This window comes from Dicentrarchus labrax, unplaced genomic scaffold (assembly GCF_905237075.1).
Source record: "Dicentrarchus labrax unplaced genomic scaffold, dlabrax2021, whole genome shotgun sequence".
NCBI lineage: Eukaryota > Metazoa > Chordata > Actinopteri > Moronidae > Dicentrarchus > Dicentrarchus labrax.
Window position 1 is genome coordinate 6092641 of NW_026136715.1, and position 16889 is coordinate 6109529.

The 16889-nt window shown below is 42.7% G+C and overlaps 1 protein-coding gene across 2 annotated transcripts in view; it reads left to right on the forward strand.

Annotated features, from left to right (window-relative positions):
• The window catches only part of magi3a (membrane associated guanylate kinase, WW and PDZ domain containing 3a), a 104770-nt gene that overhangs the window by 48356 nt on the left and 39525 nt on the right, over positions 1-16889 (forward strand). For both annotated transcript variants that reach the window (XM_051426287.1, XM_051426285.1), the window contains exon 2: positions 15660-15776. In XM_051426287.1, the coding sequence (XP_051282247.1) occupies positions 15660-15776 (117 nt within the window). The remainder of the gene's footprint in view (positions 1-15659; positions 15777-16889) is intronic.

The following is a 16889-nucleotide window of genomic DNA, read 5'->3' on the forward strand; positions in this document are numbered from 1 at the left end:
TTTCCATCTGCTGGTGTTATCTGGTAACATTTCCACTTTGATCAACATTTTGGTTTATGACCAAATATCTTCAAAATTACAATTTTGTTTAATGTTAATTATTGCTAAGTATCATACGTTATCATACTAACATGCTATACTAAGCTGCAAAGCACCACTATGCCATAAGTGCAACCTCGCAGAGCTGACAGCATGGCTTTAACTATTTTTTAACTGTCCTTCTATAACAGAACAGTTGGTAGAGTGTGCAGTGTTTTCTCCCTTAAAATAATATTGTTCCTTATTTGTGCCCAAAAGTTAAAGTTTTGTCTCATCTGTGAATAGAAAATCCCACAGAATTGTTTTCCCAGGAACAATCTGTGTCTTAGGATCTCTTCGTGAGATAAACAGCCTTTTCTGAATTTCCTCCATTTCTTCCATATCTTGACTGCTCACTGACTTTTCTTTTGCAGCCGTCACCGGCTTTATGAGCTGCCACAAACTCTTTCTCTGAGGTCCAGGGCAAGTTTCAGCTATAACATCAGGCCTGTTTTAACAATGTTGCCTGACTCCTCCCAAAATGTGTTTCTGGCTATGGGGTTGCTGGATCATTTCCCAAGTCAGTTCTTCCCATTCATATTCCTTGTTTTCCTTGTGTCACATTGTACATTATGTATCTGTTGTTTTGACTGAAGCTAATACATTCAGACTAATTAAAACCATGTAGGTAATTTCAAAGGCTTTACAAACATTTCACACTCGCAGTTGTAGGCATCTTGTTGGTTTTAGTGTGTGCCTGCCTCTTGGGCCTGTTTACTTAATACTGACGTTTGCCACCATTTGAGTACAGTGTCAACAACTTATTAATGGCTTTGAATAGAGTAGAAATATGGTTTTAATTTATGAATGAGACAGTTTATCATACATCAACATGTTTTTTTCCTTCCTCTGTGACACTTCTGTGACGCCTTTATGCTCTATAATAGAACAGGTCGAGGGGTCAATAATCTCATTTAGCCATCTTAGAAGTAATGATAAGAACTCGAAATACACCATACATTACACAAAGTTCCAGTTGTCCCTGGCAGGCCTAGTAAATTTCATGCTGAGATAATTACGCTGGTTTACACTCTGGCAGGCCACATACAGCAGTTTCATTATCTTTGTGTATTTGATCTAAAGATGGTGAGCAAAGTCAAAGCAGGCCGGCGGTAGAGACAATTAGTTAAAAGTCGTTAACGCAACAATGAGTGATGCCTCAGTCCGAGTCGGGCTATGGGATGAAAACTGGACTGTTGTGTAATGGCGTTTCCTCCACCATCTCTGCTGGCTAATTGAAAATGTATTTATTCCTCTGAATTAGCGCCTGCTCTCAGCTTTCCCTCCCTCCCCATTAAGAAGATTGGCTGTGAGCGTTTAACTTTGTCCGTCCACTTAGGAGTGAAATGGTTTGAAAAAGACTAATCATCATTGCCATGGGTTTGTGTCGACTTGATTAAGTGGCAGAATGCCTTTGAAGTGCCAAAGTTTGATTTTTCCACATGTGCCGGCGTTTTCCCATGAGGGGCTTTTACTGGGGCCGGGTAGGCCAAGATGTTGTGTGATGTCAGTTCATTTCAACGGAGCAAATTTAGTTTATAATTGCTTCTCTCTGTTCTTCCCTCTTCACTGTTGATACTGATTCAAATGAGGGTGAATGGTGAAGTTACAGACATCATAGTGTGACCTTGTGTGTCTTTTTATAATTTAGGACATTTTTCCCGATAAACATTTTCTCACAGAAATGTGTCGCTCGCCCCTCCTCCTCTCCCTCCTTTTGCTTGCTACAGTATGTTAACCAGGGCAAGCTAGCAAGAGGTGGAACAGATGTCATTATGCATGCCTCTGTAGATTAGCTAATCACAGGCACCACCTGGGTGTGCTGATTATTATTAATCCACTATTGTAATTGAAAATTAGGGGTTGCACCGCATAAACATGCTGTCTCTTCATTGGCCCTAATAGATTCCTTACGCCTGCTTCCTGACGGGCTTGTCATTCACACTGAGAGCAGTAATACAGCATCAAGCCCCGAGGTGCAAAGCTGCGTTATGACTGACATAATCTCTTATTACAGTGGTGCCATTTAATCTCTTTGACCATTTCACAATTAGTACAACAGTGTAAATACAGGGAGCAGCATTTGCAGGCAGGGGCAGGAGTGGTAAACTGTTAAAAAGTCTTTCCAGAGAACATACAGTGATACTGCAGCAGACCTCGCCTCCACAGTTCAACCATGAATATGAATCAGTGTGTATAGTAATTGATAATTAATTGATAGTGAGGCTTTTGTGGACGATTCAAAGTGAAACAATGAACAGAAGCACAACACTACAGTGTTTATAGACAGTGTCAGAAACATTTTTTTGCTATATGACTTCCAGTCCTCCTCAAAAGTGACATTAATGACTTGTGACTACTGGCTGTATTATGACGGGTCAGTTCCCAGTACAGTTTTTCACTCCCCTAGGCACCAGCGTTTTAGCAGGCAGCACCCGTCCAAGAGTTGCCTAATGGGAAATCCTGCATTCTCTGAACGATGCCCTGCCACTCGGCTCAGTCCTCACGCTGCTGCCAGCTCTTTGCTCCTTCTCCCATTGATAATCCTGTTCAGAAATATTCTCCGGGAAAGCGGATTATCGCACAGAGTGGTATGAATTCCCCTACAGTAGAATCTCACAGTTAATTAAATTTATCATTGTCTTTATCGTTGGCATCCTCATTCTCTTTACTCTCGCTGGGACGTGAGCTCTAATAAAGGGACGTCCTGTTTGAGTAATTAAGCCTAATGGATTCCCTCACCTGAGGATTCACATCATTAATCTGCTCATCCACTGTGGGCGCGTGTGTGTGAGTATGTAACCGCAGACAGATGGTTGATTGGTGTTTCTGTGTTCATGCTTTTTGTCTTTTAGCAGTGTTTTTTTGTGTGTTATTGCACAAAATAACATTACTCCCTTGCTCCTGTTAGGACTTGCATAGATTTGAAACTTTAATAACCAAATATCTTCTCTTTTTTGTTCTTTGATGCTGGTTTATAATAGCTACCATTTTCCACTCAGGGAGAAACCCCTTGTCAACACCACAATAAGTTCTCTAAGTACCTGCTGTAGGTCCAAAGATTGCAGATTCAAGATTGAAGATCTTGCAGTGTAAAAACTGAAAGTAAACCAAAAAACAAGTAAGGCTCGTGGTATTCGCTTTAATAACTCGGGTTTGTGTGCAGCCGTCACTCTGCGCTGTCACGTCGTTCCCCTCTCTTCTCCTTCAGTGCTGCCAGCGCCAAACTTGTTTTTCATAGCACTCGACACATAAGAGCAGGGTTGTTTTGATGCAGAGCAAGACACACTTCTCCACGCTAAGAGATGGCAAGGCTTTCAGCTGTCAAAAGAAACCTTGAGGAGTGTGTGAGGAGAGCACAAAAGAGGCGAAGAGCGTTTGTCTCCGAATGCATCGCAGTGCACCTCCAACTCGAGCTGTGCAAGGGGGCGTTGAAGATGGACACAAGAGTACACCTACTACATATGGAGCTGTATTGAGTCTCCATCAATCCATAAATAAACACATTTTTTTCCTTCGTAACCTCTCCTGCCTCTATCCCACATTCTTGACCTTTTATTAACCCATGTGTGTTGTTCTCTGCATTTGTACTGTTTGTCTGTGTTTTACAGTACAGCACATCTCAGTTTGGTTGTATCAGAAGAGCATCTGAGGCAAAATAACCCAGATAATTATCATTGAGTGAGTCAGTGGGAGTGAGTCAATGTGTTTGTGGTTAGGAGTTGCCATGTCCTTAAGCATTTATTGACATTTCAGTGTGTCTCTGAAATAATATCTCTGTGGTTTTGTGCTTGCATGTGAGGTTTGTCAGGAGATGTGGTGGTAAGGGGATAGGGGTGTCATGCTGGTTGATGCCGGTCCACTGAATCAGGAATCAGTTAAATTTTTATTAGGCTTACTCACAGATCCCCCCCCCAAGGCCCCATTCTTTTGTCATTATTGAAACCACCCTGTGCTTCTTAAGGTTAACCTCACAGGTCACCCCTGTCCTGTTGTTTGTATGTGTGTGACTTCATGCCAGCAAAAATGAGAGCAAATCTCACCGAGTCAGCAAGAACTATCGCACATGGAACAAATCAGAAATCCCAAACCCCCCCAACGGAAAGCTCCGGCGAGCTATCTCTCTGACATCATACTAATAACAAAGACCTATGGATGAACAGGGAGAGGACTCTGCTCTATTAAATCAGTTCTGACTGGATCAGTCCCTGAGCAACACAACACCATGACTCACCCACTCATGCTGGGTGTCATTACTACCACACTCCCCATGTGCACTGTTCATTCCTGACAGAAAGCCCCTTATATTTTCAAGATGCTAATAAAGCAGCTGGGGGCTTCACTGGATCATTGTGACATTTGTCTGTGGATCAACAACTGTTTATGTTTTCCTTCGGGCACACACAGTCACAGCCTCTTTCTGCACCACTGTGTCGCTTCCTATAGCGAGCAGAGTTGCTGTTATGCATGAGCGTTACCTCTTACCTACAAACACATGCACAGATAGACACATGATGTGATCCCTCCAAACACTGTGTAGCGTTTAGAGATGGGGTGTTGGCTGACTCAGTCAAACCCCATTTCTCTCGTAACAGCAGCAAGCACACAGATGTTTGTTTTGATTCGCTCCAGTTCACCCCCCCCATCCCCTATCCATGAGTCCATCGGTCATGTGGAAGAATTATTTATTAAACATAATTAACGTCTGCTATGTGCAACTGGAAGAATACAAATTGCAGTCATCAGAGAGAGCCTCAACAACAGCATGAGGTAAATATTCAGTTGACATTCAGTGGTTGTAGGGAGGTTTTGCCTCTGATTCTCTTCATATCTGCTCGCCGTTGTCTGGCTGCTAAAGCCTTTTCATCTGCTGTGAGTGACTGATGTGGCTGGCCTCTCCTCCCTGGGCATCTGCCCAGCTTATTGAGCAGCCCCTTGTGTGTGCCTTCAAAGAGATACAGATAAATCAGGGACTAAATGTCAGTATCCAGTGGCCGAGCAATGTCCATAGGCTTCAATAAGCTAAAGTCATACACCTACCCTTGTGCTCAGTAACCCTCCACTATAACTCTAACCATTCTCTGCACACAAACCTGCATACAGTCACACACACACACATACACACACCCACATCTCTCAGTAAGAGGGATGTGAGGTGGACATAGGGCTGAACTGACTGAAGTCCAGCCAGCTGACTCATTTCACTGATAGGCGAGTATCCTGTTCTGCAGCCAGAGGCTCCAGCACATGATGGATGGATGTAATGTAGGAGAGTGGTTTCTCTTCATGCACACCATCCCTGCCCGACCTCCTGGAGATGGACGACGGGGATCAGGTTGGGACTGTGTGTGTATGTGTGTGAGAAGTGTAGTGGATACACCATTCTCTCGACCTGGAATTACTTTTTTAGTCGCAGCCACTGACAGCAGGGAGTGAAATGAAGGACCAGCCAAGGATCTCCGCAGTGAGGTGTTTTGGGTGATGAAATGGTCCTGCAGAGGTTATACTAAATACAGTATATTGAGTTTGTTCTTCTGTGTAAAACACAAATTTAAGATTAATTTCCCTTCAGTCTTTTTTGGTATCTTATTAATATTAATATATATATTTTTTTAATATTATTTTCTTGACAAAACAGCCTCACCACAAGGTCTGTTTAGAAGCTGTGCTTGAGCTTCCTCAGCAGATGTTTTAATATTCTTATTTCGGGAGCAGTTTAACGATTTACTCATCCATTTTGCTTAAAAGTTGAAATTTGTTGAAAGTTTAGTCTTGACTTTGGAATCAGCAGTTGACAAAACAATCATACCTTAAGGTCAATTCATAAGTTGTTCTGGAGCCAATCGATCAGCAGTTTGAGTTTGCCCAGGAAAAGTCAATTCAAGATTCAAGGTTTCTATCTCAAATTTTAAACCAACATGAATGAAAAGTTCATAATGTTAGGGAGGACTTTACTATTAGGCAAGGTAGGCAAATGCCTGGAACCCCTAACTAAGAGGGCTCCATGTCACAGTGTTTAGATAAAAGCACGTCAAATTGTCAAACTGATCTGCAGCAGCTTACTAAATGCACTTAAAACCCTTCTTTTATCATCGTCAGTGTGCCACTCCCTGTGCATTACATAATAGTCTATTTTATCATTAGTCGGGCCACTGCCACACAGTATTGAATCATCACAAAGAAATAACAAGAGGGGAAGTAACGCATTCATTGTAAAACTCCTGAAGGTAATTCTTTGTAGTTTCCCCTGAAACCACTCGCAGTTTTGTTCAAGCACAGAAGACTTATCAGCAAACAGTACTGAAACTAAAAGTACTAATTAAGTACAAGTGCCAAGTGTAGTTTAATAAATTGCCATAATGAACAGTTCGCTGGCTGGTCCAGTTCCTGTCAGGAAAAAAAAAAAAAAAAAAAAAAAACAGGTAAATAATTGCATCCAGAATAACCAGTAATAGTCCAAAACCTTAATGGTATTGCAGTCAGAATTATATAAATCAGAGAAGTGCAAGCAAATGCTGGCATTATAAAACTGGCTGGTGTTCTCACTTGATAAATGGCTGTAATAATTAATCGATTAATCAACTAATTGATTCAGCTCTAATGTATGCAAATATAGCCCTGGTGTGTGCCTGTGTCAGCAGGATGCCATTTGAAGATATGTGTGAGAGTCAAGGACCAAGGCAGCATCTGGGTCATCAGCAAGTGCAGCTCCTCAGGCTTTGCTTTCCAATACAATGCTTTCTGCGCTGTTGTGCATATTATTAGCAGACATGCCTAAAACATTACTGCTGACTACCCAAGGCCTTACACACACACACACACACACACACACACACACACATTTGCAAGCCCATACAATTACACAAACAGCTCATGTGAGTTGGGGAACACAGCAAATACCTCAATAGGTACCTGTCCCATGAAATTCTCTCCTCATGCATTTCATACCCGCAAAGACTCAGTTATACTGCATCACAAAAATCTTTGATCTTTGAATTCTGACCTCACAGCATCCTCTTTTGGGGTAAAAATTTTAGCTGTGTTTGTGTGTATGTGTGTGTCAGAGAGAGAGAGAGAGAGAGAGAGAGAGGGGAAAAAGAACAAGACAGAGAGACTTTTGTGTCCCCTGGGGTTCTCTCTGATGCATCAGGCGGCATATTGTCAGTGACAGCCCAAGTTATTGAGGCTAAGAGCGCATCACTTTAGTTGCTCTGCAGAACTGTAATCCACAGAGCTGCAGTAGCTGCTCACGCTGCTCCATCTATCTCCATATGGTTCCTCTCCCTCACATGCTTCAATAATACACTGATTGATCTTTCCCCATGTCGCGTCTTTCATTCCCTGTGATCCGCGGACGACAGTGAAACCCTTTGTCTCCCTCTCCATGCGATTGGATGTAAAGATCACTTCCTATCATAGAGATGAGGCGAAAAAGATTGTTCCACTCTTTGATCTGTTTCTCAGTCAGCCCCCCTCGAAGCTGTTGCGTGTGAGTGTGCACATGTACGCTCACGTGCAGTGTGAGGGGGTATTTTTTGTTTGTCCGTGGGTTTGCACATTTGTGTGCGTACAGCAGGTGTATGTATGCGTCTGTGTGCAAATAGACAGACGGAGGTTTCAGACCACAGCGACGGCAAACAGCAGCAGGCTTTTGATGATGCACAGCACAGAAGGGAGCTTCTCCTTCTCTGCATCACATCCAGACGGCCTCCACACAACAGATCAGCCAAATGAACAATGGGGCGAAGAAGAAATGTGCGCGGAGGATGTGCATGGGCATTACACACAGACACACACCATACTCCTTCCCTCCTGAGCTCTGCTGCATTATGTCAGCATTTTCATCCAGTCATTTTATCTTGTTTGTATTTCTCGTGAGGGAGAGAACCTCGCTGTTAGAGGTTTAAAGCGGTGCATTTTAGAATGGACCAGAGCTGCTGGGATATTGGAGCTGAGAGATGAAAGAGAAACCAGTAGCTAAAAAGACAGGTGCTAAAGCCTGAAGACCTTGGTCTTTTCATCCTCTTTCCTTTTTCCCCTCTTCCCTTCGGTCTGCCTGGTCATAATACTAGAAATGCATGCTTGAACAATGCCTGTGGCGGTAGTGGACAACAGAGGTCTCTATGGCTTGTTAAAGTCTGTCTTGCTGTATTGACCTGTTTTTTTCTTTCTGTTGTTTTGTTATTTTCTTCTTTTGCAGTGCTTCCCTGAATAGCAGCCCCTACACAGTGGGACAAAGTGCACTAGTCTCAGTTTACGGTTCTGTATTGAGCTGTGAGAGTGGCAAACAGTCCCTGCTAGAGATGGTCAGTACATGAGTAAACTGAATCATTAGTGTCACTGACAGATTATGTGGCTAATCCAACAGCCATTGTTAGCTCAGCCATGATGTACATTATTCAACCAAAGGCACGCAAGTAAAAGATAAGATGAGATATTCCTTTATTTGTCCCACAATGGGGAAATTCCAAAGAAGGGTGAGCACCTTTTAAAGAGAAAACACGTTTTATATTGTGATGTTTGACATAAAATATAGCCAACAGACAGTTAGGGATAAAAAAGGGATTTCAGGGATTTTGTCGCTGAGGTTCACATCACATGCAGTTAGGACACAGTGTAACAATGCTCACTATAACAATGCTAACATGCTTAGATAATAATGTTTACCATCCATTTAAGTTTAGCATGTTTTAGCACTAAACGCAAAGTACATCTGAGGCATGTCATTCACTTTGCAGGAATTTCAGCATTGGCAAATTAAACTTATTTTAAACTAAATTGACCCAGTGTTGACACTATATGAATAGTTAAGGGCTCACCAAAGTCATTATAATTCATCCTGCGGGGGACATGAATTGTCTGTATCAAATTTCATGGTGATGTATCAAATAGTTGTCACTGAAAACCACAAATAGCGGGGTTAGATAAAAAGTTAGGGGACCACCAAAGTCGGTATGATAACTCGTCTGGGAACCATGAATTTCGGTACCAAATGTTGTGCCACTCCATTCAGTAAATGTCAAGATATTTCTCTGAACATTTTTTAATAGATGATACCAATGGGCAGCAAGGCGCTAACCACTGTAGTGGTAGTGGGAGTGTCCACTGAGCTCTACTGGACCTGAAAGATTGCAGGGCTGATAGCAGTGCTCAGGGAAGCGGTTGGACATGGATACTGGGCGAAGGAGAGGTTAATGTCATGATCTGTCAGACTGCTCAACATCACAAGAAGTGGACAGGAGAGGGGAGAAGGCCCCGCCCGCTCAGGATGACCGCAGGGTGGCTGTGACTGTTCTTTCACCTTCATGCCCCAGCTAGGTATCCAAAAGGGACAGAAAAGATGGACGAGGCTCGACCTTAGCTTTATTTCAGCGTTTTGTTAAATGTCTTCCTCTAAGCCACAATAGGATTAGAAAGGACAATTTCAAGGTCACTTCTCACTGTCTGAGGAAAAAAAAAAAAGCTTGACACTTTGGTCACGTGCTGTAACACAGTGACTGTGGAGGACACGGTACCTTGAATTAATGTGAAGTCACATCTCTCAGCAGTAATTCATCACACCCACCTACACACACTCGCTGGCGGCTCTGAAGTTCTAAGATTGTAGACACACATACTCCATATAACAGAATAGGTGTGTACTATTAAATGGTCCAAGAAAGAACTGAGACAGTTTTATCTCAAACATGTAACTAATGGATATTTAGTACAGTCAGCCAACAATAGCAGGCAAGCCATCCGGAGCCAAGAATATATTTCTGAATGCCGAGTGCTTTGGGACACCATCTGTGTCTATTGCCAAGTGCGCTGATGATTATCACATTGACTATAATAAGCCCGCAACATTAAGCTTGCACGCAATGTGTAGCAAGACCATTCCTTTCAATTATCTGCTTAAAGAGTTGATCGTGCTTTTCTGCCAAGGGTGCAGGGATAATGCCATTGTCCTTGTGGCAGAGCAAGCTCAAAATAGTCACTTCTCCTCTAGCACTTCATTTTCTATGTTGTGTTGTTGATAGGAATTTGATACTCATTGCTTATGAATCCTGCTTTTAAACATGTTGAGAACATTTGATTCAAAAATCACAGTGGACAGTTTTTTTATTAGTATACCAAAGACACAATTAGAAAGGTGGATGTTGTATTAGGAGTTTTTCAACCTGGTCATTAGCCATTTTATACCGAAATTACCAGGCTTGTGCAGACTGACCTTACGTTGAGATACAATCCCACTAATTGGATTTTAAGAAGGATGTGTCTACCCTGAGAGGAGAAAAGAGCGATTGGGGACATTGATTTCCTTCATGTAACATTTTTCATCCAAAAGTCTACCTCCATCCACAATTAATCTCTTGGGCTCTGCAGCTACTAATTGACTTCACTGACTCTTTTTTTGCCGGCCAATTACAGCTCTCACCTTAAACAGTGGCCATGAGAGCAACAGAGCTTGTCTCAGACAGGAAAAACACACCACCTCTCGCATTTCGAGGGAAAATGTTGGAAGGGGACTGATAGTAGTTCTACCACCATCGCTTTCAGTGAACATGAGCATGGACTTCGGGGATAAGGCCTGTCTTTCTGTGTTTGCTGCTTTTTGAAGAGAAAACCAGAAACTGTAATCTCATTTGTCTCTCTGCCATTTTAAGGAGAAAGTGAAGAATCTGGGTGTCCCTCAGATGCCAATAAACTGTTGATTCTCTCTCTGCCTGTCACACAGAATGAGGCAGGACATTCTGTTACCCTGAGTTGCCAAATGAACCTAACAAGGTGGTAATTAGCAGATGGCGGGGGCTTTCTCGCTGTTTCCAGAGCTGCACTACTGTCAGAGAATTGCCTCATTAGACGCCCACTGACACCCCTGCTGGTGATATCTCTGCATTGCTTCGGCTCTCATTTATGAAAAGCATTGTGTCTATGCAAGCTCATTGTAATTTAACTGCCCGTTTACTGGGTGCCTGGTTAAATATCTTTACTGCTAGTCGATTGTTTTGGCCCTGGTGAAGTGCAGGCATGCTGGTGTGCCAAGAAGTGAGCCAAACGGCAGGCATTTAACAGAAGACGGATCTTTTTGTGCCAAATTCAAAACACTAAGACTGGTCGTTTAAGCTGAGTATCTAGTGTGCAAGCTTATTCGCCAAAAAAGTTTTCAATATTTTCAATATTTATCTCGTTGCCAACCTGTTTGGTTAATTGCATTAAAATTCTAAATCATGAGCACAATTTTAGCCTCATCAGTCAGTCAGTCCACCACTTCGGTCCGGTCTGAAATGGCTCAACAGCTGAATCAAATTTAGGACAGACATTCATGGTCCCCAGAAGATAAAAGTGACTGACTTTGATGATCCCCTGACTTTTCTTTTAGCACCACCATCAGTTGAGTTGTCATGTTTGTATTTTAGTGAAATACCTCAACAACTATTGGCGCTAAATATCACATTAACATGCTAACATGCTAAACTAAGATGCTAAACATCATCATGTTGGCATGCAGACGTTAGCATTTAGCTCAACGCACAACTTTACCCAAGTACAACCTCACAGAACATGCCTGCAGATTCCTGTTTGACCTCAATTTTGCTGTAATGCAGAAAAAAAAACTAAACCTCATTATCTTCTCAAAAGCTTGTGGACATTTTAAAGACTTTGGTGTACTGTAGACTTTGTCTGTGTGCCTTACAGCAAATAAAGTTGAGTCAAAAATGGTGCTGCTGCTAAACCTGCATTATAATAGTTGACGGGCGTTTGTCCGGTGTTTGGCTGAAAAACAACTTGTCTCGCGATGAAAGACTTTTTGCAGAGCACTTCAATAGTTCTGACATCAGTTACAGAAAATGACAGATGGTGAGGTGAGCTGAGAGTAGCAGTTTCCCATGGCAGATACCAAAATGTAAGTGTCTTAAGGGGACTGGGGAAAGGATGATGGGCAGCAGCATGTGCTTTGTTTTCATTTCTGTGTGTGTGTGTGTGTGTGTGTGTGTGTGTGTGTGTGTGTGTGTGTGTGTGTGTGTGTGTGTGTGTGTGTGTGTGTGTGTGTGTGTGTGTGTGTGTGTGTGTGTTAGAGAGACAGATTTTTTTTTTTCTCCCTTTAATGGATAGTGACAGCTGAAGGCTGGGGGTGACACGCAGCAAAGGGCCACAGGTCAGATTTGAACCCTGGACCGCTGCAACAAGGACTCTGCCTTGATACTTGCGTGCAAGCTCTACCATGCGAGCTAACTAGGGCGCCCTGAAAGTGCAGGTTTTGTTGGTACATCCATGCAGTATGTTTTGTTGACCTCTCCTCCCCTCTCTTCTTCTCTCCACCTCATCCTCCCATTCATTTTAGACATGTGTTAATACTGAAAACTAATAGCAAATTTTGCCAGAGCAAGAGCTTGGTTTTTATTTACCTTTATCATACTGTCATTGGTCTTTATCCAGACTGATCTAAGAGGCAGAAGACAGGCAGAGAGGGGCAGCGGTAGAGGCAGCGACAGGTAGAGGAAGGCAACACTTGAAAGCGAATGCTTGAGATATGAGAGAAAACAAAAGGTTAAGTGGCTAGCAGTGGAAGAAAGAAAAAGTGGAGATGCACGCAAGGCCGATAGCTATTCAGCAAGTTATCTCAAACATAGGTGTGAGGAGCCCTGTGGGGATCTGCCAGGGCTGATGAATCTCCACAGCGAGAGAGGCAAACACGCACAGTCAGAGACAGAGCGAGAGAATAATGATGAAAGGGCAGGAGGAGAGAGGCGGGGTGGGTTTCCACGTGTGTTCACATGCATCATCATTACTCCTCTCTGCAAACATTCCCCTCCACCCTGCCCTCCCTCCCTCCCTCCCTCTGTTTTTAATGATTTGCCATCCTTGAACTGCAGCCCCCTTTTCCCCCACCAACTCCCCCCTCCCTGTATGAGAGAGTGTCTAATAACCCAGATGACAAGGCACAAAGGCTTCCTTTGTGTCCCACATGCCTTGTACTACCGGCCTGGCAGGCCAGTGATGCGCTGCCTTGTAACCTAGCGGGAATCTGAGAGTTGCCGCTCCCTCCTTTTCTCTCTTTCTCTCTCCGTCTCCCTAGATATGATGTAGCCCGCTAACGCAACCGGACAGGCGAGCCACAAAGACTACCCTATTAAGCACTTGAGTGGGAGTTTGCTTTGGACAGGGGAGGTGATTTGCATGTGTTTGCGTGTGTGTGTGTGAGAGAGATTGATTTTGTTGAACCAGTGGGGTGTCTACCCTTGGTTGCTGGAATCCCGTGGTAACAATTAGCTCCATCCATTGTCCATACTGAAACCATCTGATCTTTCAAGGCAGTGTGTGAAAATGGATCCAGGGTGGCATTCCCAAGCATGATGAAAGCCCTGGTAAAGGCAGAATCCCTCCCACCCCGTTTAACATGGGAACAGGCCTGACGCTTTAGGGGAGGGAAGGGGATGTGTATTGTTTGTGTGTATTTTGGGGTTTTTCATGTCTCATAGATTCTGGGAACATGGACCGCAGGCTTGTGGCTTTCCAGTTGCAATGCGCAGCCAGACCCAGCTTTTGTTTCTTTGACCTAAATTCTTCACATTCATTGTGCCAGTAAAAAGTCTATAGAGTTACATAATGGAGAGCCATGCTTCTGTTGGCCCCGGCCATCACTTGTACCTCAGGCTTTCTGCAGTTACTGGACTGTTTCAACTTAAGTAAAGCAGCAGGCACACTTGAAAGCCTCCAAATACCAAAATCACTTGAATTATCAGCTCGTGTGTGAGACTGCAGAGCGAAAGTATTGAGTTGTGTTGAACACCCACTAAGCAAGAAACCGAAAAATGCTTTTAATCAAAAAATATTTTCAACAACACTTTTTGACAGATGTTAAGGGGGGGGGAGAATCGATCCCCTCAAACAGGCAACATAATCTCCAGTCCCAGCGGTAGTCATTTTATATCCCCTTAGGGGATGAATAAAAGATCTTCATTTAATTTACAATAGTTTGGGATTTGATAGGCAATAGTTTTTTTTTCCCCAACAGCCAAGTTTATCCTTCAAAACTTCCTGCTGAAAATGGCTGTCATAAAAAATAGTCTTCAAGTTTCAGAGTAGAACTCTTGTAGAGTGTGGGATGCGTGGGATGCTTCTTACTTTGCATTTTCATTTCATTTACTGTGGCAATATTTCTCTTTGTTACTATGCAGTGTGATTTCTTTTTTGCCAATTTCTGTGAGTTTGAAATCTTTTCATGTATCTGTATATATATATATATATATATATATATATATATATATATATATATATCCCAGGCCTCTGGTAGAGGACCCGAGCTTGAGGATGACACACAGATACCACCCCAAGAGGGTGAGAGGGAAGTTTTTTTTTTTTTTTTTTTTTTTATATATATGAATAGATTTGAGTTAAAAAACTCTTTCATATTGAAATCAAAGCAAGTCTGCAGTGACTTTTGGGTGTGGGGTTGATCAGAGAAGTAGCGAAAATAAGAAGTGTCTGGCACACTAATGATAAAATATTCATCAGAAGATTAGCCAACAGCAGAATTAATTTCACAATGGGTAAAATTATGTATTTACAATCTCTGTAGGTGTCTTGCTGGGAGATGTGTCTTATCTCACTAACTGATGTTCCTCGCAGTAGCTTAATGCAGATCTCATTCAGTCTGGATGACATTACTCACAGCCTGACTGCGGCTTGATTTTGATTTGTCAACATTTTCTGATCTGATCTTAACACTTGCATCAGACAATCTGGCAGACGTTGACAGAAAACATTACCACATTCTGGTCTCCAAGAGCTGTGTTTGAGACCGCACAAAAAAGAGAAAGCAGATGTAGAACATGAAACTATTTTGACAGGTATTGTTGCAGCTGACTGTGAGAACTGCTACATGATGTTTTATCTAGATAGTGGGCCCTAGTGCTCAGGTTAATTCTGTACCTCCTGCTAGGAAGCTTTGAGGATAAAGCGCTGGTTATTGATGCCCACAGTGTAACTGAAGTCATATTCAAAGCACACCCTGCGTGTCCTTTCCCAAAGAAGGAGCCCCACAGCTGGAGTTCACACAGAGGAAGAGTGCTACTGTAAGAAACACAAGGGAGCTCTCTCTCTGTTCTGTTCCGTCTCTCTTTATCTCTCTGTTTCCCCTGTCTGTCACTCAGAGGAGTACATTCCCCTCCCTCTTGAAGATGACTGTGCCGCCCCTACATTTGAAATGTTGTTGTTACCGGGAAGTAACAGTCCTCGTAATGTGTAACTCCTTTTTATAATGCATGCATCTGGATTTTAATGAATGAACCCAATTAACGTTTCATCCCATACGACGCCTTCAGTATGCCGTCCTTGCCACTTAGCGCCTAGCCTTCTTGGGTGCAAGTAATTGCTGTCCAGGCAAGGACCCTTTTGATATGTGGCTTGTAGCGCGTGTTGTTGTCTGTCGGAGGAGCGTGGTATAGCTTGTTTTGAATGTACGTTTCAGAATGTCTTTTTAATTAGCTCAAAATCAAATCATCAGAGTGGGTGTTTTGTAAATGAGTGCCATGTAGATGCCCTCCTACGTGATTTAATTGTCGGACTGACCCATATTTCTCATTCCTTTCCTCCAGGTAAGGTGTTGAATACTGATCTGCGTCACTACCTCAGCCTGCAGTTTCAGAAGGGCTCCCTGGACCATAAGCTCCAGCAGGTGATCAGGGACAACCTGTACCTGCGCACCATTCCCTGTGAGTAGCTCCCACAGTTTTGGGAACCTCAGTGTCCTCTCTCTCTGCCTGTTGCCCCCTGACCCCTCCAGATGGAGGCTGGACTGTTCTCATCTGTAGCACTATCTGCACCATACTGCTTATTTTCCTGCCTGCATTTCCTCCATCTCTTTTTGAAAGCAGTAAAAGAACACAGTCTTTGGCTCAGTGTAACTCCTTGGAAAACCTGAGTTGATTTTAATATGGGAGGCTAACATTACCTAACATGAGTGCAATACGCTTTAAGTCTTCAGGGCTTGTACAAAACAAACTGTAGTGGAATTGAGGGGACACGCTTTCTCAGGTTTTGTGTTTAATTTAACAAAGTGAGTTTTGTGGCTGAATATATAAAGTATTGAATTAAGGGAGACATTCATTTTCAGTTTTTGGATTATAGTCCTTGGTTATCCTGCAGTTAAAGGTGTGAGAGAGAACTTTTTCGTCCTCTCTCTCTCTCTCTCTTCATTTTTCATCCTTTGCTTTCAATGCGCCTTTTTAAAATAAAAGAATAAATAACCAGGACAGAGCGCTTTGTTTTCATACCCGAGTGGTTTTAAAATGGACAACAAGGCCAACAGGCGTAAATGAAAGAGCAGCTGCAATTCTGTGGGCTGCACAGCTGACTTTTTAAAAGAAACCCAACGTTTTTTTGCCATTTATGAACGCTCCAGACGTTGTTTATTATCCGTCTCAGATAGCATTTTCGAAAGCTCTCATGTCTGACATTTTAAAAGGCGTGTTTTGAAGTTACAGTAATGTGCAAAAACGCAGTAATGATTAAGTGGATATAATAACACAACCAACAGATATTTCTTGCAGAATGAACCTGCCCACAAATTTGCTGTAGAAATGTATAACAACACAGTATGGGTATCAAACACTAAACAAGGCCTCAGTGCTCCTAAGCTATTTAGTTAAGAGAGAGTATAAAGATTTAAAACCAGTAGTATCTCAGTCTCTTACATCTCAATTGTTGTGCTCAATTTCCTTCCATCATCAAGATGTTTTAAGCACTGACAGCACACACCATGCTCTTGTTTTGCCCAATTCGGAACATTTGAGTCTGCCTTGGAAAGTCAACATCGAAGATATAAA